Source organism: Acanthaster planci, linkage group LG08 (assembly GCF_054643075.1).
Source record: "Acanthaster planci isolate LZ-2023a linkage group LG08, COTS_SCS, whole genome shotgun sequence".
Classification (NCBI taxonomy): domain Eukaryota; kingdom Metazoa; phylum Echinodermata; class Asteroidea; order Valvatida; family Acanthasteridae; genus Acanthaster; species Acanthaster planci.
The window spans coordinates 4,939,886-4,963,475 of record NC_141784.1 but is presented as its reverse complement, the minus strand read 5'-3'; the positions used below and the strand labels follow the sequence as shown (position 1 = coordinate 4,963,475).

At 40.8% G+C, this 23,590-nt stretch overlaps 1 protein-coding gene across 2 annotated transcripts; it reads right to left on the bottom strand.

Moving 5' to 3' along the window:
* Positions 1 to 1,643: 1,643 nt before the first annotated feature.
* On the bottom strand, positions 1,644 to 23,361 carry dnpep (aspartyl aminopeptidase). 2 transcript variants are annotated; one of them, XM_087140212.1, is made up of 16 exons: positions 23,204 to 23,348; positions 19,255 to 20,094; positions 17,128 to 17,212; positions 16,806 to 16,894; positions 16,283 to 16,396; positions 15,216 to 15,341; positions 14,413 to 14,537; positions 13,952 to 14,027; positions 12,418 to 12,528; positions 11,796 to 11,873; positions 10,619 to 10,702; positions 9,063 to 9,220; positions 8,584 to 8,623; positions 6,839 to 6,940; positions 5,987 to 6,154; positions 1,644 to 4,537 (listed from the first exon to the last, which is right to left on the bottom strand). In XM_087140212.1, the coding sequence occupies exons 1-16, from the start codon at positions 23,216 to 23,218 to the stop codon at positions 4,487 to 4,489; spliced, it is 2,262 nt and encodes a 753-aa protein (XP_086996338.1). In that variant the 5' UTR covers positions 23,219 to 23,348; the 3' UTR covers positions 1,644 to 4,486. The 2 variants fall into 2 exon arrangements, with proteins under 2 accessions (XP_086996338.1, XP_086996339.1); XM_087140213.1 differs by lacking the exon at positions 19,255 to 20,094 and having other exon boundaries at positions 23,204 to 23,361.
* Positions 23,362 to 23,590: the final 229 nt, after the last annotated feature.

Sequence of the window (23,590 nt, the reverse complement as noted above, 5' to 3'; positions counted from 1 at the left end):
AACCTGTGGGTGATTTACTATACCAAAGGCTGGTTCCTTCATCAGGCGATTTTGACGTCATGGTATATTTGCAGCGAAATTCGCTTGAGTTGATGTCTTCAACTTCTGCGAATTCGTAGCACACATGTGCATATGCCACTTTTTCGCGTTCATGTTTGCGCCAAATTTGAACAAGTCTTTAATACACGTGGAGCGTGCATTTTGTGTGTACGCGTAATGACGCACCTGGCAACGACCCGTGGTGTTGTGTCAAATGAAAACCATGACGATTCAAAGGAATTGCGTTGTATCCAGAAAAAATATTTTCCTTCCCATACTCAATTTCCAGACGGGTAAAAAATTAAACGTTCGAAATGTTGGCCTGGGAGATAAAGAACAAAACCAGCCTAATTTAACCTGGACCCAGTCTAGATATGCTATCGCAAATACGTCGATCACATAACGATGACACAAGAATACGCAGTTAGGGCCTCAATGAACATGTTGCAAATTGGAGCTTATCAAGGAAACCCAGAGATCTTAGTGACAATCCCCTCAAACCACCTCAAGCCTGTCGCACAAGAGATCCTTTCAAAGCCCTTGGGTCGTATGAATAAAAAGTAGCATTTGCTTGTACTACCATCATGATTTTTTGAAGCATTTACTCGTGGTTGTATGAATAATAACGAAGCAAACGCCTTTACTTTAGTGCAATTGCTAAAAAGTAGAAGTATTTCTTTTTACTCTTTAAGCTTGTGCTTGACAATAAGCAGTTGCTTCATTTTGTATGAATAAAAATGAGTAAGTTCTACAGAATTTGGAGTATTTACTTGACATTTTTCAAGACAGGGTCAGGGAAAGCTTGAAAACGACGAGCATTTACTAATGTTCAAAATGGCAGCGTTCATGAATGTCATTCCAATGAAAAGCTATATGCCTTGAGGGAATCCCAAGAAACCAGATGCAGACAGTTGTACCGATTTGTGAATGTCAGGGCAATTTTCTTCATCTAGGTTTTTGCGATCAACATTACTGCCATCGTGCTTATTTGCCATGCTGAGGTCTCAAGACAGCACCGTGCTGCACTGAGTGTGTCTGGACGTGCAGACAATGGAAGCCCTATTGTGCAAAACCGTTCGGCTGTGAAGTCGGCCACTAGCAAAGCATTTGCTACTATTTGTACAGATGCTGAACAGAAGAAGAAACGTTTTATTCCTACAAATTCAAGCAATTGCTTATTCTTAATGCTTTTACTTCTCAGTAAATGCTTCTGCTGTTTGCTTGAACCTCACAGCATTTGGTTTTTACTCATACGACCCCTTGTGTGGCTTTCAGGCTTCAAGAGGAACCATGGATGTGATTTACGCCTCTCGATGTCTTCATGAGAAACCTTCAAGCAAAACTGACTGGTCACAGCAAAGCGAGCACCCCTACCCATTAATTTTACAAAACCGCAAAGAAAACAAACCAACAAAACTCCTCCGTGCACACTTTCATATTAAGGAGAGAAAGAAAAAAATTACATATACAAACAAAATCGACTCTAGTGAAGGAAGTATTATCAACGAACAAACCAAACCAAAACAATGAAGACAAACAACACAACAAAACAGACATGTTAAGATGCAAGAAACAAATAAGGAACCAAACAGAGCAAACCACCATTCCAAAGTTCGTATTTTATTTTCAATGACATGTTTCTATCATATTATCATGCAAAAGCAAGTAACCCCCTTATGCTCAGGAACACATCTCGGTCGGCCTCGTAATGATGCTTCTCATTATGAGTCTGGGTATTTCTGATGAGAATTCTGAAAATTTCTGGGTATTTGAGGAAAATTCTGGAAACTTTTTTTTCCTAGCAAAAATACACAGCTGTACTCTGTACAGAGAGCTAAAACTTCACATAGCTCAACAAGGAATACCCAAGGAAACACTGTAAATAAATTTTCCGCTTTAACCAAGCGATGTTGCTTAAAACGATGTATGTAAAGTACATACACTTACGTCACAAAAACAGAAGGTCAAGGTTATTCACACTAAATAAATAAATAAATAAATATATGAATCTGTTTCTTTGAAGACTTACAGTTGGCTGTCAAGGGTGCAGTTACAAGTGTGTTCACTATGCAATGACAGGCAGCTTTTGTACAACACAAGAGCACAGATCAGTCTATGTAAAGCCGAAGTGTGTCCAGCGGCGTAAATCCGGGGGGGGGATATATCCCCCTACTTTTTGAGGTGGGGGTGATGGGCTATTGAATCACCCCATACAGACACACAGATACACACATTTTTGTAGTAAGCAAAACATTAAAGTGGACTGTAAAGAATTTTCCAGACTTCCTAATGACTAATATGCATTGAATACTGCTCAAAACATAAAAAAAGTGAAAAAGCCACGGATTTGCTATTCTGACGTAAGATTCTGCATAACGCAATACCTATTAGATCTACACATCAATATCATAAAAATCCACCTGTACAGTGTCCCAAGTTGTCATTCTCCCCCCCCATCCCAGTTTTCAAATTTTTCTATGGCTGGCATGTCATTCCCCCCCTTCCAGCACAGATTTACACCACTGAGTGTGTCGGTAGCAAATTCTGAGAGGGGTGGGAATTAATTTTGCAAATGTGTATGGAAAACCAATGGGTTTGCGGTGAACCTTGCTGAGTTTGTGACCAAGGTTTAAATTCCAGCCAAGTCTTCGATGAACAGTGTCTGTCTGACTTCTATTTTTTCCCGCTAAAAAACCTCTGTAACTCTGCTTTTATGTAACTAGGACCAATTAGGCAGGAGTGAAATGTTCTTACAGGCTATCAATGACCAGAAACCCCTCCAAACACACCTCCAAATCACTGCACACCAGACCCCCTTTAATGTTGCCTGTTTATCCTTTGGGTAATGCTAGAATCATCTCAGGAAGCAGGTTGCAAGCAGCTATCCCGCACCTGACCCCGAGGAGTGCAATGTGTTAACTAGAACTTCACACACTTCATACGCCCACCGTCTCATGAATGAATCATCCCTTCCTAAGACTGCCCGCATTCTCTGCATAGCCAATGTGGATGGGAGACTGGATATGTGTTAAATAGCTGCCTGCCAAGGAGACGCTTAGCCCCTATCAATGAGCCATCCAAAAAGGTCACGCTGATTGTCATTCCTGCTATTTCAAGCTCTGAAATCTTAGTTTTTTCCCTTCGCTGACTGAAATGGCCACATGCCACCAGGATTCTACTTAAACAAAATCCATGCAGTATTTAAAACTGACATACAAATCCCTCCAAGGGAACAAGCTCAAAATGGATCTGATTGCTGGTAAAACTGTTTCCTTATTTATTTCCGAATATACATGTATATTGCCTCTGAAGTGAAATAAGTTGATGAGTTCTAAAGTTTACAAAGAAAACAAGACACATAAATGGTACTAGGCTTTCAATGTGTCTTGATTGATAAATCATCTATTACATCAACAGTTCCAATGTCACCCCGTGCTACTAGATATTCTTTGACACATGCAAGTGCATTTCTTCAGAGCGAGAGGCATTTGGTCATCGTATTGAACATTTCAAAAACCCCCTTTCGGCTGGATTAAAATTCTGACCAGGGGGGATGGTGGTGGCGGAGGTCACAGATGGGGCCTGTGTTTTTTCCCGCCTCCCCTCGTCCACAGCACCACATGGATTGGCCATGGCGATCTAGACATCAAAGTCCACATCGTCATAACTTATACATGCACTTTGACAGCTGTCCCATATTTGCAAGAGTATCACGTGTGATATTTTCGGAGGAAGTTTGTCTTGCTGCATTTTTCATTTCCTCTGTGGGAAAAAAAGGTGTTTTGAGTGTTCAAGTAAAACGAAGGCGGCCTGTGTAAATATTAATGCGCTATGCTTGGTACAGGGGAGTCAGTCTGCCAGTTGGTAATGCTCGATCCATAGGGAATGAGAATATTTGTACAAACAGCATCGCTCATTCATTCAAATAAGGGGAAATAATATAAATGTAACAATGATAACAATCCGCTCCGAGCGGAACGAAATGAGGGCCTTTTTTTTTGGTACTCACCCCATAGGCGCGCCATGAGGTGCGCAAGTATATGCACGTTTGACATGGGGCACGCTAAGTACCTGTAAGTGATTTAGTTTGGCTTGTATAGTCTTTGCATACATGCAGAACGCGTGCAAGAACCCGCTTGTAAGCACCTGTCTTTCTTTCACCGACTGAAGGTGCACTTCAGCTCGGGGCAGATAAGCGACAAGACTGATTATCAATTTTATTAACCAAAAGAACAACCTGTAACAATGCAATCAACAGCATAAAGAGGAATCAAAAATAAATTATGACATCATGATCCCAACAGCTTCTTTTAGAAGACCTAACATATAAGACAAAATGCTCTGCTCTTATCCTGTTTAACAGGCTCTGGTATGCTGAAAATGGCTCTAGTTTATAAGGTTGTAGTCACTAGTGACATGGTGGCAGCATGTACAGGCCAACGGTCTCTTAGTCTACATTCACAGTGGCATCAATTGCTGGGAAATTTTCATAGAATCCCTGCAGGGGGAAAAAGATTCAAAACAATTTTTCATCAGTAGGGAACTTATTTAAGTATTTGAAAAAAAAGCCAAGCATTAGTTGTACTTGATGATGCATTGAGCTCCTGAAAATGAATACAGTACAGAGCAATAACCTATGTAAAAAAAGGAGTGAAGACTTTATTACAAAAAGAAAAGATGCTGTAACAATATGTGGTGACGTACTGTTTTTCTTCCATGCATGTTGTGGCCAGCCTGAGAAAAGACTACTTTAGACTGTAGATTTAGGTCCTTTAACCACTCCCTGCCGGGGATTCCGGATCCGGGTCTTCGAACTCGGACAAAGGGCCTTGTAACAAAAGACCGTAATAGGAACAAAAGACCAGGCTGCTGGGCATTACGACATTTTTTCACTCTCAAAAGTGAAGATAATCCAGCCTTGTTTTGAGACAGTACACCACAGTTTGGGGCATTTAGAGGGAGCGGATTACCACCGGGGACAAAAGCGCTCTACCACCGCAGTGATGAGCCACACAGCACCGCTGCACGCTAATCTAGCCCCTATTGAAAAGAGGTCAGCAGTGCACTGAGCCAAGTTCATGAACAAAAGAAAGTTATATAACACCGCACAATCTGGGCTCTTTTTACAAGGCTGCAGGCCTGGCTGAAATACTCAGGTGTCAATAAATTTTGTCTGTCAGGCTAGAGTGGACACCAGACAGTCATTTACTTGTTTGTAAGTGTCCAGTAAATGAAGATAGGAATTTTTAAGGAATTTTGAAAACAGAAAAAAATGATAAATATCCCGGCCCAGCATCATCAACATTGATAACTGCCCCGGCATGGAGTGGTTATAGACACTCTTGATTAGCCCCAGTGCTGCTCTTTGACAGACTTGGACCCAATGTTTTAGGTCTAAAGCCAAAAGACTTGAGGACTCAATCATTGCCAACTTCAGGAAATCCTTTTCAAAAACATTCTCAACCAAGAAATGTCACTTCAGCTCTATTAATGTACTTTTTGTTTGGTAACATGCTTTATTGTTAGTAGCTTTCATGTAGGTCTGATTTCTTGTAAAGCATTAAAAGATTTCTGGCAAGCTAAAACTTTAGGTTAAAAATAATGGATAACATTGTGTCACTATAATCACTTCTTTTGTTCATGTTGCCAATTACTGGTAATAAATTGGATGTAATTTTGCACTGTGCATTCAATGTATGTCCATTTATTATCTATGCCATTTTTAAGAATTATATGCTAATATTTGGTTTAATGAAGGACTTGGACTTTGATTTTTCGAATTTGGACTTGGACTCCACCCAGCAAGACTCAGACTGAACACGGCTTTTTAAATCTGGACTTTGACTCGAACCAGTAGGACTCAAGACTTTGAAGTGGTGGACTCCACCACGATGCCGACTTGCACACAGGTTTCAGCAGGAATACAGAGTTTTTTTTCCAAACTTACCTGGTAGAGCGTACAACACTGTTTGACGCCTGACGTACAGGACATCTCTCTGATGGAATGCATGCTAAGCTGTGGCGACCCAATGTCTAACGTCCTCAGCCCTAGCTTGGAGGACAGGATGGGGCCGATGGTGGAGCCGCAGGGACTGTCATTTCTCACGACCACATCCTGATGAGAGAATGGAGCAAAAAACAAGTGTACAATTCTGTTCACTGGAACAGTTACATGTTGGAAAGTCAACTTATTTTTAAGGCAAACAAGTATGTTGGAATTATAAATTGCAAACAATGCAGAACAACTAATGAACATCTGGGAAAAAGCTGCAAAGTCAGCAGGCTTGACTGTAAGGTTAAGAACTACATGTAGCTTTATTTGTATCATCAGAGCCTTCAGATGCAGGGGAAATCAGAAAATTTACACTTTAAAGCACAAATTTCATAATTATGGGTAATCTTCCAAGATAAGCCAGTTGGGCAAAAATCCTCAGTTGACTTCGTCGGGTGCCTGGCAGAAAGGCATAAGCGCACTTAGGCCCTTTCACCAGGAAGCATGATCACAGCAGAAAAAAAATGTTCCTGGCAAACGGGCGTGAGAAATATACTCTCTTTATGTAGTAAAAACGGATATAATTCACTACAAAATCAACCTGAGCTGTACAAAAAGTAACCTTTGAACAACTTATTAGAGGATTTGGGCACTTTTTGCCAAGAAATCTTCATATTTCATTAAAATACAATAGTTGCATACTTTCGTCCTTTTGCCGGGAAAATATTTTTGCAGCGATCATGCTTTCCGGCAGAAGGGCGTAAGCGGTTACACCCTTCTCGGCACACGACAACTTTGTCTTTTTACCTGTAGTTCAATATTGACTTTCTTTGCAACCAGTTTGACAATGGACGCTGTGACAGCATTAGTGGCGTAGCGCTGATTACTATTGTATTTGATCACAGGACCCTGGTAATAAAATCACACATTTAACGGTTACTATTACAAGATGATCAACGTATGAATTCACTTCGAAAATGCCAAAGTTTAGTTTTGATTTTAGACATAGGACTGAGCCGAATATCCAAATAACTGAATATTCAATCAATTATCGATTATTTGAATATTATTTTTCAAAGTTGAATATTCGAATAGAAAATTCGTGACAAGGAAAGGAACATTTTCTTTTGTTTTAAATGCGAAAAAAAAAATGCACTTTGGAGACTTATTTCAAGCAGATTTAAACGAAAAGCAACAGAAATGTTAAAAGGAGCAGAAATTTTCAACTGGGCAAGCAGTATTGTTCATCTCTTAAATCTTGCTAAATCATGGCTGGAGATACTCCTAGATGTGAGAAGCTATTATATTGATTATAATCTACAATTGTGTGTATTATTGCAACTGATTTTGTATATAGTTTGTTCATCAACAATCTGCCTGTCGGTACTGAATTTTTGGTCGAATTGAAGGTCGAATATTCAAATAGTGAATTATTTGAAATGACCCAGCCCTACTTAGACATCGATCAAACGGAAGAGAGGGCTTGACCCTTGCTTCGCTACACCAGAGTCCCTAAAATACCTCAACATCTATATGTCAGTCAGTGGTACAGGTATTTCATTGATGTGTAGATTGTTCAGTTAAAAAGTAACAGCTGAAATTTAACTCCTTCGCGCCAAGAGACGGTAAGAGCCACCGTAAAAATTGAGATCCTCAGAACGCTAATCAGCTATTATTCTCGGCCCACGCTCGAGCGAACACGGTGAAAGAAGGCAGACCCTGGCTCTTGTATATAATGGTGAGTGGCCTTTGTGTGTAGCCCAGAAATGAAAAGACCAAATTTGCACCATAATCACCAGCTTCACAATAGTCCCCACTTTGAAAAGAGGCAACGGGAATGTGGAAGCGTGAGTAGAGCCGCATGCCACTGAACAATGATTTGGCAGGTGGCCTTCATGGCCAAGCGAGGCTGGAATTCTTGGAATCGGCTTTTGGAAAAAAATTCCCATCGTCAAGGGGTTAAGGAGCCAGCGGGGCCCTCAGTTCATTGAGTCCCACAGGAAAGTACACACATAAACAAAGAGTGGCATCATCAGTACAGAGGTCAATTCAGGGGTCATAGGTGTTCAGGGCTGTCAGGGTCAATGCACTTGTCTCAGCATCTCACTGGTGTTGCTACCAATTTAAGAAATAACTTTCACATTATATGTGCTGACCATTTTACAAATTGGAAACAACTTCTGACGTATCATAGGGGTCAGGCAGAGTATTACGCTAGGCCGAGTGTACTTTGAAAACCATAATGAAAGCTTCATGTACACTTTCTGCGGCTGTTTCCTGACTGTTTGAACAACTGATTCATTATTTCAAACTGTGGTCAAGAAACATACAAGTACACATTTTCATGAACAACTTTTCTAATATATCTTGAGATTAATGAGACTTGTAGGTTTGCATGGTGGACAGAAACAAAGCATGGAATGTTTTCGATAACACTTTGGAGGCTAATTCTTTGTGGAGTTGTGTGATTTTGAGAACCAGTTGTTTCAAGTCCACGATCAATGTTTTAGCACTTGATGATATCACTTGCTGAGATAAAAACAAGTCCATACCTTGTGCAAGGCCACCTTATGGTTATCCTCATGCTTCTCCCTATAAAACAATGTGGAATGGAAAAAATTGCAAGTTCAAAATTGCATGACGTTTCATTCCTTGGTAATCAATCCACTCTATAAAAATACATACAAACTCAGAGGGTCGACTAAAGAAAGTATGGAGAAAAAAAGCCTGGGTGTAAAGTTTCAACAAGTTCCAAACAATCTGGACTGCATCATATTTTACAGTGCTGCTTGGACTCTGAACGCTGCGCAGACTGTACAAACATATCTTTGTTGATTCCATACAGAAGTGCAGATTCCAGATGGGTTGACCATTGCTCTTTAGAGATGGGTTTCCTGCAGAGTTTTATTTCGAAGTGAATATCATTTCATGCTGATGTGCAAAAGCACAAAATTGAGTATTGAATTTGTTGATTGATCACTGAAATAATGAAACTAAATGGTTTGGAATAATTGATGAAATGAGTACTTACGAATAGTTAGGGTGGACTGCGTGGGCCTGGTCAGCGCTGAGCATGAAGGACTTGGGGACAGCTTCCTCAAAAGCAGTGGGGCTCCCCCCAGCTGCTAGACGTCTCATAATCCACTCAGTCAAAGAGGAGTTGGCTCCATGTGCACTTGAGGAACCAACCTATGGCCACAAATGTCAAAGCTTTGCATGCATTCAGCATATTCTTGGAATTTTAAATATCTTTGTCCAGATGGTGAAGACACACTCGCCAATCAATGCACTCATGAGGATAAGTTATGATTATAGAATAAGACATGAAGTACAACTAGCATGAATGGCATATTAATTTGATGAATAAAAAGAGAGAAAAAATTAACTGGTATTTAACTTTTATTTTTAATGTGGCCTACGCCTGTCTACCAATATTTTCACATTAGATGAACAAACTACATTTTGATAGATTTTGAGTACAAAAGTACCAGTAAGTCAACATTCTAAGCTTATATTGTAGTGAAGCAAAAGAATGTTCATGAGAACATTGCAAAAATAACAAAACCAAGTATTTGTACTTTGGATTAAAAATAGTTTTGTTTGAAATTACATATACGACAAATAATCACTAAACAATGAATAAATATCATTCACTCATAAAAAGGAAACAAAAGTAATGCAATAAAATGAACATAATGCTTCATACAGATGAAAGAATGTGTTTTTTGATGAGGGTTTTGAACTTTTAGAAAGTTTGATGTGCATTTAAAAAAAAATCTAAGATCATCAGTACATTTTGGTCCAAGATAGTATTTGATGTGATCTCTGTGCAGAATCCAGCTGTTTAGAGGAATTTTAAGCCCTGATTCTTAACCAGGAAGTGGAAACCAACAGAACCGATCCAGTAAGCCCCACCTATTGTGCAAGTGGGTACTTAACGCATGCTCTTCTCCCAATGTAACAATACATTTTCCAGCTGCATGCATCATATGCGAGAGAAAACGTCGGACTTTTGAGCACGCATGTCAGACATAAATCCCGGCTGTGATTGGTTGGGGCTTAATGGATCGGTCTACTGATTGTCTACGCTGACTGTTACTGTTTGTATTCTAACCACTGCCACACTACCAAAACAAAGCCTACTCCAATGGCTACTTCAAAGTCTTCAAACAAACCTGTCATCTAGCTACGGACCAATGTGGATTTTTCAGCTTAACTGGGTGAGATGTACAGCATTTCTTTACTGAGCTAGCCCGTTTACCATATTATTCAGGTGTTATGAAGAACGTTACAAGCTCAGAGGAGTTTTGTCAATGCGCCCATTGTGGGAAATCTATCTAAGAATGACTCCACTCCTAATCAGACTCCGAGGGACTAGTTTGGGGAAAGAAAACTTGTCGCTCTTATCAAGTATTTATACAAACATTAGGTTTTACGCTTACATCAACATTTTATATTCACAATGTACTCTCATCGTGGTCTGAGAGCTGAAAAAAAAAAATTCACAAGCTTGCTCACAATGTGAGTAGAGCATATGCCAAAATCCTCCAATCCCATCTCTCTCTCCTCTGTACACAAAGGACTCACCTCTTCGTGGTCAAATAGTAGCATCATGCGGACGTTAGGATCATTGTCCAAGCTGCCTTTGGTCTGACATGAATCAATCAGTGCCTGCAAACAGACCAGATGAGCAAGTCAAATCGGTCAAGTGCTAAATGCAGGTATCAAATGAGTCAATCAGTGCCTGCAAACAGACCAGATGAGCAAGTCAAATCGGTCAAGCGCTAAATGCAGGTATCAAATGAGTCAATCAGTGCCTGCAAACAGACCAGATGAGCAAGTCAAATCGATCAAGTGCTAAATGCAGACATATGTTACCAAGTAAGTGGAAGTATTTCCATATACATCAACTGAATATGAGTGATTCACAACAGAGAGACATATTGACAGATGCTAAGTGAGAGGGTAAACTGGACCAAGGAACCCCCCTAAAGAGACCAATTTGGAGAGTTTTAGGGAAGCTTTCATCAAAACTGGAGGACAGACTTTTTGAAGAAAAGGGTATTTTCCTACTCTTTAGAAATTGCTTCTGTAGGACTTGGACAAAACAAAAACCCAAAAATGCCTTAAGGCCTATGTATTGATATTTCTTGAAACAACATCTCCAAACTGTATTTCCATGTCCCACTTACTTCATTTTGTTTCCCTGCCATGTTAAACTCTTGTTAAAGAGGCTTATGGCTTTTTTCCCAAATACAAATATGTGTAATCCTGAGCAGAATGAAGGTCTCATCAAGTGGGAAGTTTCTTCGCTGCTGTGACAAATTTATCGAACATGAAAAGACTTGCATACACACTGTTACACTGAGCCAGTTGGGGAATAAAGCACACATGGAAGTCCACATAGGGCCATGTGCATCTGAAGACCACGGACGCGTTTCATTTTGGACAGGTGCTGGCTCAGAACCGGCTCATTAGTAGCATGTCAGATTAATTATTCATGCAAACCTTTCCCTGAATCAGCACTGTGAAATCTTAACAACGGTAGCCTTGAGTGTCTTAAGATGGCAATGGTATCGTAAAGTAGCAAAACAGTGCAATTTTACATTTAATCGACTGAGAGGTATCCCATAATTCCATGGAAAACTCAATTCACAGTCCCTTTCAGCTACAAAACCCTGCAAAAACTTGACTTATTTGTAAAGTGGGTTAGGCCCAAATAAGGCTGACAAATTTGGCTGTGGCCCAAGTCCTGCGGATATACCTTGAGTGAAGTAAAGCAGTTCATTTGGTTGTCAAGGCGAGGAGCGTATATGAACTCATTCAAGGCACCACCAATTGTCTGGAAAAAAAACCCCAAAATTAATAAACACGTTAACGGTTGCACTCTACAGTAACTTGGAAGACAGGTTCATTTGGAAAGCATTGATTTATGTGAATGCATTAATGCAAGCTTTATCTGATGTGACCATGATAAATTCGTTGGATCTGAAAGTCTGATCGAAGTTGTGGTGACCTCTTAGTGTCCCCTCAACTTTTGGGGACTCCACAATTATCGTTGCTTGACTTCTGTGTAGCATCCACTTCATGGACTTCAAGCTGACTTGACCCACTGTGTGCTGCAACTGGCTTTCTGAATTGACTTACAAATTTTCAGTTTCTATTTCTTTGAAATGAGAATGAATCAAAGTCTGGAATTGAAACATTGGTTAAGTTTGAGAAGAATCCAGATCAGTTGTTGCAGTTTCATATGTAATGCAGTTTCTACAGTTCAATCCTGAGAAGTCTCTAAAAGCCACTAAACGTAGACGGAGTCGATTACAGCGGGCGACTGATCAATTTGAGAAATGAGAAATCAGTTAAACCAGGCTTGTCGTGATACTTACAGCTGGCTGCGTGTCTGCTAGGCAAAGTTCAAAGTCCAATATCTGGTCAGGCCTGACATTGAGATCTTGGCACAGCAGGTTGACAAGGAGAGGATGGTGCTTGCTAGAAGCCTGTAATAGAACAGACCAGAACATTTAGGTCAGAATAACAAGTCAGTCACAATCTGAACAGCAAAAGGTCACCGCATATTCAGAGACGCTTTGCTGACCCAGCTTGGACTTGTGCATTCTTGCAAGGGTTAGCTGCATTTGTTGAAAAACTCGATCATTTTGAGGACTCAAAGAGGCAGCGCCCCACCTAGTGACACTAAATTAATCCTTACCCTCACATCATGGCCCCAGTTTGACAAGTGACCACTAATCAACCATGGCCGTTTTCCAATACTCAACTTCGGCATCGTCTCAGGCTTCTGCTGTTTTTTTTACTACCTGACTTTGAAGATGGTAGTGCAATAATTAGTCAAATTGTGCCACAAAACATCAAATATGATGCAAGAAAGCCACAAATTACAGAAATCCAATTTGATTTAAACGCTTCAGGCCCACAATCGGAGATTGATTTTGGGAACGAAGCCTGAGACGGAGACAAAATTGAGTATTTGAAAACGGCCCATGGCTCAATTTTGCCCGGTACCCATGACAGCTTAAGAGCATAGGTTTATACTGATCAAAAGTTGACAAATGGCCACTGATTGACCTTGGCCAGGCTTTTTCCTGATAGCATGCACAGATAGTGGTATCTGCTAGACTGCTCGTCTCAATAACATTTTACGTCTGAATACTGGGAGTACAATGAGGTTGTGTTAACCACTTCACGCCGAGGTGCCTGGTACTCAAGACCTTAGGTATGTACGTGTAGCCGGGGTGCCCGGTACTGAAGACCTTAGGTTTGTACGTGTAGCCGGGGTGCCCGGTACTCAAGACCTTAGGTATGTACGTGTAGCTGGGATGCCCGGTACTCAAGACCTTAGGTATGTACGTGTAGCCGGGGTGCCCAAAATTGGACAAAAAGGAGCTGGGCCTTGTAACAAAAGACTGTACTCAGAACCAAAAATTGGCTGCTGGGAATTGCTAACATTTTTTCAGTTGCCAATAGGGGGGGTTAAATCGTCACTGTTTTGAAACAGTATTCCATTATTTGTGGCATTCAGTGCGAGCGGATTATGACCGGGGACAAAAGCGCTCCAGCGAGGAACAATACAATACTGCTGCACGTTAAACTCGCCACATTTGAAAAGACGGCAGCATTGCATTGGGCCAGTTTTGGGAACAAAAGAAAATTGCACAATCTGGGCTCTCCTTACAAAGCTGCAGGCCTGGCTGAAATACTCAGGCGTTAAGAGATGTTGCCTGTCAGATTAGAGTAGCCACCAGACAGTCATTCGTATGGGTGTAAACATCCAGCAAATGAAGCTATGAATTTTTGAAGAATTTCAAAAACGGAAAATCTTGACAATCCCCAAGGTACTCCTTATGCAACTTCAATTTAGACCCGGCAACATGTGGTTAAAGCCATTCCAACCAAAACTCTCACCGCACAAGAGCCTTGAGTTTCCTCTGCAACAGGTGCTTCTATCTGCTGCATAATGGAAGTAGCCAACACAGGAACACTACAAATGAAAATGACAGACCAAAAATATATCATTGCCTGACTGAACAAATTAAATTACTAATATGCAGCCACAACTTTCATCACTGGCATAGAGTACACTGTTACCTTGGCTGTTGAGCATTTCGTACCCCTTCCAAGCAGTCTGTATACGGTTAGCCTTACAGTGCACTCACATTCAAAATAATCACTGTAACACAACCTCAACGTGACTGGTGAAAGCATGACCCCGATCAACTGAATTCAACCTTGGTTCACATAAAAAAAAATCTGAACAAGTTCAAAGTCATGAAACAAAGTGTGAATTACTTCATGGTCAATGTTTCATTTGTTACAAATTTCTTTCAGTAAACAAATTGTGAAATTTACTGCTGACTAAGACTTACATTTCTGTTTCTTTGTTGGGTCCAAAGTTGTCATTAACTGAGCGATTTAGGTGGATACAAAGATTCGGCACTCGCAAGATAGGTCTCTGAATGAAAACAAGGCGATGACTGACACTCGTCTCCTCCTAGATTTAGAGAGTGGGAATTGGAATTTGGAAATCTTAGAGTCATTAGCCCTTCTAGACTCTTCCAATACAATCGAACCTTGTTCATAAGAGAGCTTTAGATACATTATCCTTATAACTAGGACCTGGTAGGTCCCAATTCTTTGTTCTTCATTGTTTTCAATCCTGATGATACAATGTTCCTGTTGTAACAAGGTAACCTGTAAAGGCTGAATGACCTCTTATTAAAAAGGCTTGACAGTACTTTCAGGAAGTTTGGCATGTATTGGAAAGATTCAGACAACTAGAATGCAGTCACAATCACTTTACACTTTACTACGAATATGGTATTGATTCCCTACATAATTGTGAAATTTAGGTTTTTTTGGACGCACACTGAAAACATGATAAAAATAATCCAAGGAGTTCTTCTTCTTTAGTTCTTCTCCTGTAGTTTAGAAGGTTATGAAAGCATGTCCTAAACTTATAATTGTCAGAGTCACAAAGGCAGGAAAAGAAGCCTAAATACGGAGACGGGAGCATTATACTGATTTTGATTTTATTTGTTGAGATAAAAGTTTTTTTCAAGTTTTGGGCTCAACGTTTTCCATAGAAAGAAACTGACAGTCCTCCAAGTAAAAGGCTGTGCATCCATCAACCAACCGTCCTTGACAGCATCACCCTTCGTTGCTAGCTTACCTGAACTATCACCCTACCGGCCACTGTCAGGTCCCTATCAAACCATGTGTTCCAAATGCCACCTCCGTAGCACTCCACCCCAACACTCAGGTATCCACTCTTCATCTTCTTGGAGCCTGGCTTGACCTACATGTAACAAGACAGGATTACATGATCCAATGACATCCATCAAGCTGGCACAGAGTACAGAAGTATGTCACTTGCACAACTATTCGTGTAAAAGACATTAACGTTAGAACCTGTCCATGAACCAACATAGTCAAAAAAACAATTCACACTTCGGTACATATTGGGGCCTCTCAGTCCATTTCGACTATCTGGCCAATTCACACCAGCAGCTGTTCTTTACTTTTCATGTTTCTCTGCAGTTTTAATTACAGAATTAATTTTGCTCCTGAGAATTAACAGAAATAAGAACTCTACTCATTATTTGTACTTTTTTGCCATTAATATTTAACGCAACGGATCACATTCATTGAAATATTAACAAATTATGAGTCATTTTGCCATTAATATTTAACGCAACGGATCACATTCATTGAAATATTAACAAATTATGTGTCATTTTGCCATTAATATTTAACGCAACGGATCACATTCATTGAAATATTAACAAATTATGTGTCATCATTTTTTTTGTTGAGGGAAATATTCCTTGTATAAATGCATATCCTGGTGTTTTGGAAAAAATATGGAAATTCTCTTCATTTCCATGGGCTGTTTATGTCTACTTCATCATGTCTTAGTGATGTAACAATGATCACAAGTCTGGCCTGGGTTCTCTATAAACACAATTCTTTGTCATTGGCTCCTACAAAATGAGTCTTAAAGCCATTTCTTGCAGTTATTTTTTCTTCTAGTGTAATTCAGAAAGAGCACACCGTAGCTCTTCCTTTTGATGCAACGTGTATCACAGCCAGTTTTTCTGATGAAAATGGACATTACGTGGGTGAAGAATGTCAAGGGTTCCAATTGATTTTAATCATGCAAGATTCTTTTCAAGGCAAAAAGTGGCTTTGGCAAATCAATGACTCATTTTGTCAGGCTGGGTTATACATGATTATCACCTTCAAGCAGGGACTATCGGTGTGAGCACCAATCATAGTGAATCCATTGCCAGGGATATAGTCTCCGCCAAGAGCGAAGGCCATGATGGTGGACTGGTTGCGTGTCACAAAACACTGCCAAAGGAAATATGCAGCAACAAAAGAAAGGTCATTGAAAGGTAGAGTACCTGAAGTGGACCATACACTTACTACCTGTCCTTACTGGAGCAAGTGATGGCTTTTTTTACACAGGAAGTATCACGTGCCCCAACATGTTTGTGCGGCTTTTGCACAAGACGTGTCCTGTTCTGTATTCATGCCATCGCGCAAGGCTTCTTTTCACATGACTATCACGAAGCATGTGCCTTCAACTACAGTGTGTGCAGGTGATTTCACAAATCATGAGTTGGGACTCCTCATCATTAAATATCTGATGAATGAAGACTAGCTATAAGGAGGACGGAGATCTCTTGGAAATACCGGTACCAGATAACAGGGTAACGATGGATGTATCAAGTCAATAACATGAACAGTATACACATACCTTGTCTAGAGGCTTCAAATCCCATGGTTCCCTCTCTTTGAGTTCACAGAAGCCAGCGTCAAGGAGTCGTTTACGACACTCAGCCACCACTAGAACATCAACAATAGCAAGAGCTTTACATTACAAATAATCATAAATGAATTTCACAACTGCAAAATTCAACAAATATTCAGTAACAAGTACGCGTAGCATTGCAGAGTAGTCTTCCAATTTCATTATAATTTTTCTCGGAGACTAATGACTCAATATTCCATTTTTGTTGCACAAGGCTTAGGGATAACTATCACAGGAATATCGACCCTTTTAGGCAATTCATTGTTACCATGAAATGGAGATGGAGCTCTGTTGACAAATTCAATCAGCTCCTCTGCAGCAGACTTGGCGCTGGCTGATTCCGAGCTTACAGCCTGCAAGAGAAGAAAATATGATGGAACATTGTAGGCAAAACATAGACGAGAAACAGAATTAGTTTTGCACAGTGAACAAACACAGGATAGGTGTGAGGGGGGCAAGTTCATTTGTTGCAAGTTGGAAAATGACAAACTATTTGCCTAGGGGAACTAATTTGTCAATTTCCAATAAACCGTGTTATGTTCGTTCCAACATACCTCATACATATTCAGTTGCTTTATCAGCAAGGCAACGTGACATCAATGAAAGAACATTGAGGATTTATGTGATTGCATGATGCTTGTGCGTGCTTATAGTGTAGTCTCTCTGGCTGACAGCTCCACTGGAGCAGGGGGACTAGTTTGTCAATTTCCAATAAACCGTGTTATGTTTGTTCCACCATAAATGTACCTCATACATATTCAGTTGCTTTATCAGCAAGGCAAAGTGACCTCAATGAAAGAATATACATTGAGAATTTGTATGGTTGTATGATGCTAGTGGGTGCTTACAGTGTAGTCTCTCTGATTGACAGCTCCACTGGACTGCTCATAAATGAACGGTTCAGCATATTAGCATACAGTGCTTGACTAGTGCACACATCCCCGCATGTCTGGTAAAAAGCAGAAAACGGACTGGCCTGGGTACGGGGCGGAAGAACAGAGCAGTGACAATTCGGCTCTCAATCGTGAATATCTACGAGGTTTGGTGATGTCATTTATTGTTGCTAATGCTACAAGCAAGAAAATTCTTACAGATGAAGAAGGAAGACAGCTAAATGGGGATTGTACAAATCCACTAGCTGTGTAAAGTATCTGTAACCTGCAAAAATGGAACACCGTAGAAGAAGACAACTCTGGGGGGAAATCACTTGCACAAAATACTCCCTAACTAGGGATCAACTAAGGACAAATCGCGAGGTCTCTCTCTAAAAAAAAAGATGGAACAGAAAAAGCGTTTGATCTCAAAAAAAAAAAAATTCAAAAGAAAAAAAAACTATTTTATTCAACAACCAAGAACCAATCTAGAAAAAAAAATAATAATTTACAATCTATTAAGTAACTTCTCAGCTGACAAAAAAGTAACAAAATGAAAAGTCAAAATTCAATTTTTTTCAGACCCAGTAAACCTTAACCTTTTAGTAAAAGACTCTCAATAAATATCAGCAGTAAAAAAAAAACAACAGAACCAGGTACTAAGAAAATAACGACCCCCAAAAAACCCAAACCAAAACCAAACACAGTATCAAGAAAAGGCACAAATCAACTACAATCAAACTTCAACAACCAAGTCCACTGCAGGTCCTACACATCTTCAGAGGAGACTTTATGTACATGTGCACTCCTTGGCTGCTGACCTGCTCACTGAACAAAGACCCTAAGCTTGCCTCTTAAACACTTTACACAGGGGTACACACAATGCAGGTTTTTGCCGGGTAAACTGGGGGGTACCACTCCTGTATAGCTACGTGGACTAACAAAAAAAAGAAAGATTAAATTCACCTCTACTACGTATCTCCCAACTACTCGTGCCTTGCACATGTTTGCATGTACAGAACAGGTACATGTACAAGTACATGGATTTTGTATGGCAGTATGGATGCCTCATGTACAATGTACACGTATAAATCATGCATTCCATAACAATCAGGTACATGGCAGTACATGTATTTATACCATGGAGGTAGGCTACTTCCATGGTATATCAAAGATGTGGTTAGTCCTACGTGACAGCAATGTTTTGGATGGCAAACCTAACATTCGTACCAGTGCATGCATAAAATACCAAAGCAAAACAGTTTGGATTCTGTGCTTGCCATCCAAAATGTAGATTTACAGGACAATTTTTCATGCACCAGACACAAATTATTTTCTGCGTGTGCATACACATGTATAAATATAGAAATGTACATGCATGTACATATACAGTCATGTAACTTTGCATAACCTGTTAGATCTGCAACAAGACTTACATTGTATGTAAATCTAGTAAATGTGCATTTGTTAAATTATGTAGTTTATGATCACAGATTCAATTCCACTGTAGGAAAGACATGTACCTCCAGTTGGTTAGTGTAGGAAACATGGTCCAATTCCTGGGTGCTCCTCCTCACAATATGCCTGCATGTGTTATGATGAACACCTAGAGAAGTCATCAAAGGTGGCAAAATTGACGTATTCCTGGCTGGTGCATGGGCTACTTGAGGTACACATCTGCGTGCCACCCCTGACATATGGATAGTTGGAGGTCGAGTGTGGACAGCTGATGATATATGGTCTGCAGGAGCCATACGAGCAGAGGGATGGGTTCCAACAGCTGGTGGCTCGACATGTACATGTATGTTATGAACAGCATCTGCCGCCGTTACAGATAGCAAATCCTGATCATCTGGGACCGGCACCTGTATGTCAAGGCCGGCATTCAGCATCAGTTTCCGGCAGTAATTGTGCCTCTTACTTTTGTTGTGCGTCACCAGGGTCTCCTTCTTGAAGCGGGAGATCCCGGAGATGAAGCCCGTCTTGCCCGCTTTCTCGACCCCAAATTGTCGGCAGATGGCGCAGTACATGACCTGTCTCTTGTTGTCATAGCGCAGCCACTTAAACTGCAGCGTCCATCTCTTCTTGAAGTACCTCCTGCACTCCTTCTTCTTGGTCAGGCTGATAGGAAAGGGCGTCTCCCTTGGCTGGAGCTGAGGGGCCCCCGTTAGCAGATTTATCAGCCTTCCTCCGTACTCATTCTGACCGGTGGAACAGTCCTGTTCTCCGAACTCCATTGCCCCATAACTATAGTTAGCACCCTGATCAAACGAAGTCCCGCAAGATGTCTCCGCTTCATTAAAATCAACTGTTGGGGCGTCCTCATAACCGACCGGTGAATCCTCCAGTTTCACAGCAATGCTCTAGAAAAGTCGGAGAAACAGATAGAGAGTTTTCAGATCATGGGGTGTCCTCAAATTGGTTCATGCAGCTTAAGAGATAGAAAAAGGGGAAAAACCCGAAGAAAAGGCAGGGTTGGTCCAAAACTGTGTGAAAAAATCCATGACGCAAAGATTGATGTTGGTCTAGTGGACCAACATCTTCCACGTCTTAATCTCTGTCTCTTAGCTGATAGTCTACATGTAGTTACACCATGAACTGGCCTTCTACTGAATGATCTACTTGAACCATCCCCAGACCGTATAGAATATGGTTGCCGGTGTCTCCTCCGGCCAGTTTTCACTGGTTTGCGTAGGCCTCACTCAAGCATTCTGCCCAAAGGGATACATGAAGGACCGATGTTACTACTAGTACCATCATTGCCAAGAGCCTTTCTCATCCTGGCCAGAGTATGCATGTACTTCTTGCCCTGACCGTGAATGCGTGTCCTTCATTCTAGTTGTCTCTCGACTGAGACCCTTGGAGAAACTAGATGAACTAGTACGTGTATACCTGCATTACATCTTCTTGTGGTCCAAACCTAGACAGTGAAATTCCCTTAGCCAATAAGCCTTATTGCTGATACCACATGGGTGATGGTACAAGGGCTCTTTGGGAAGCACAATGCCTTTCTATCATAGTTCCAGATCACCCATGCGGTATCAGCGATAAGGCTTACGGGGCTGGAAGTGCGATTTTTCTTGGATTTCAGCCCTTTTAGAAGTTTTGTTTCAGGCACTAATGAGGCCATTTGGAACAGGTGAACTTCTAGTGGTGGAGAACATATTGGCAGAGACGCTGTGCTCCTGAGCGTTGCAAACTCAGCCTTGGGAAAAAAACTTGTGGCTGTTTCCTGAATTGGAATCAAATAAGACTCGACTCTGGGCCCCTTCAACCATCAAGGGCCGGGGAAACTCTTGTTGACATGCCTCAACAATCTCACTGCCAGTGTGCGGGCTAATACCATTCTGACCATCTGACGAGGAAATGAGCTACAGAGAACAAATCAGCCAAGCCATGTCATGGACAGTATACCGCTGATGTAATCCCACAGGGATGCACATGCCATCTGTTTCTTTAGAGTTCGGGTAGGCCTACATATGCCTACAGTCATAGCTCCCAGCACATGTACAAGTATACGTGTAGCTTGCAGTAGGGTCATTCCATGTCATATCATACAAAATAAGGGACCTTCCATATAACCCAACTCATATTTGCCTTGAAACATTCCTAAAAATACCATTCATGACATACCACACTCAGGTGTAAAGTTACATGTACATCACGTACATGGCTACATGTTCAGGTAGGACCTAAAGTTCACATTGCATCTTTGTCTTGTTTTAAACAACCCAACAAACAAACAAACAAACAAACACCCCCCCAACAAACAAACAAACAAACAAACAACAAACAAACAACTAACCAACCAACAAAAGTTTCAGTTCATATCTTTATCAATCTTTTTTCCACAGTTCCTGAAAGTAAAAGGGTTATGCCACTTTTACGCACACCTCATGCCCTTGAACAGCTCGTTTGTGGGCCAATAGGAAACATCTTTGATTGACACGATTGGAGGCCTTTCTTTTCTAAGAAAAATGACAATAAGTGTCAAGGCAAGTTATTGCCCATATTTTTTGATACACACTTTACGATGTACATTATGGGCAATAATTAGCATACATGTATAAACATGTGTGCAGTTCATGCTTGCAGCAGTAGGGCACGTAGCTAGGATTTTACTAGTGGGGAGGGGGGCACAAAGGAGGCACCAGCATCTTATCGACTCGACTTCATGTGTTCACTGCAGAGTAGCATTGCTGTCATCATAAACGTACAGTACATGTATATGATACAACCTCGTTTTTTTCTGTCCGTGCATGCGTGCCAATAACTCACAATGAATGCCAACTGATTTATTGGAAAGAATAAAAATTGATGCTTCACTATAACTTCAAATTAAATTGAAAAAAAATTAAGATCTAAGAGAATGAAAAAGAGAGAGTGATGGGAGGTAAGGCTATTGCCCATAAAAGTGTTTTTCTGCATCACTAAACAAAAGTAATTAATGCAAAAAATAGTTCCTCATTCAAGAGACATTAACTTGCAGATTTTTCAGATGTGATACGTGCGCAAATTATGGTGACATAGGTTTTACAAGTGTAACTTGTAGTCAAGACCTGGAAGTCCGAGACCGAGACCTGATGGCCCGAGACTGAGACCTTAAAGTCTGAGACCGAGACCTGATGGCCCGAGACTGAGACCTTAAAGTCTGAGACCGAGACCTGATGGCCCGAGACTGAGACCTTAAAGTCTGAGACCGAGACCTGATGGCCCGAGACTGAGACCTTAAAGTCTGAGACCGAGACCTGATGGCCCGAGACTGAGACCTTAAAGTCTGAGACCGAGACCTGATGGCCCGAGACTGAGACCTTAAAGTCTGAGACCGAGACCTGATGGCCTGAGACTGAGACCTTAAAGTCTGAGACCGAGACCTGATGGTCCGAGACTAGACTGAGACCTTAACGTCTGAGACTCTGAAATATAAGAATTGAAAAAGAATTGCAAATACATGTATCATGAGCAACAAAGGGAAATACAACTTCCTTGTAGACCTAAAACATTAGGCTACTAAAGTTAATTAACAATGACTTAATCCTTGCCATGCCGCCACATTCCCTCGGTGACGTGTCTGCATTCTGCAGAAAGCGTCATCTGATGTACAGCGTAAGGAACTGGAGCAGCGCGTCATTTTCGAACTTGGAACGCTGCATCCAGGGGGAATGAACGTGTATTTTTCCGCGTTCATTCAGAACGGGATCTGCTTGCCCTGAAGAAGGTACTCAGTTACCGAAAGCTCGGCAATCATATATTTCAGAGCACTGATTTGATCTTATAATTATATTCTTGTCGACATTTTGATTTTACGTTCCTTTGCATGGCAAAAGTGCGTTCACCTCGGATTGTTTTCTCCGCGATAGCCGGAAATCATGCACAAGTCGGCCTCGCTAACGTTAGGCCTACACATTAACCAACATTCGAAGAAATCTTTTAAGATAAGTGACTCACATGAAAACAGAAAAAAATTCTTACCGAGGTCGATGCCATTTTGAAAACTTAATTAACAAACAAGTGGAGGGCTTTATTTTTATTTAAATTAAAGGCCCCCAGCCCACTAGTCGCCACACGCACGCATTCGAGAAACTTTCAGGACACGGCTGTAACGAATTAAATACATGCACCACAGTGAGTTTTGTTCCGAGAATTCCTTGTGAATTCTCCATCAAAGAGTACGCAGGATGTTAAATTACTATTACTACCGTTATACTACAAGTAAGTTTTTGAATGATATGCTTGTAATAAATTTTTCTGTTGCTTAGTTATAATTGACTAATTTTAACTTTCTCTTAACTGTTCAATGTTCTATTTTACCTCATTCATAATACACGTTTTAATGTTAAAAGTTGCAACGCTACGTTT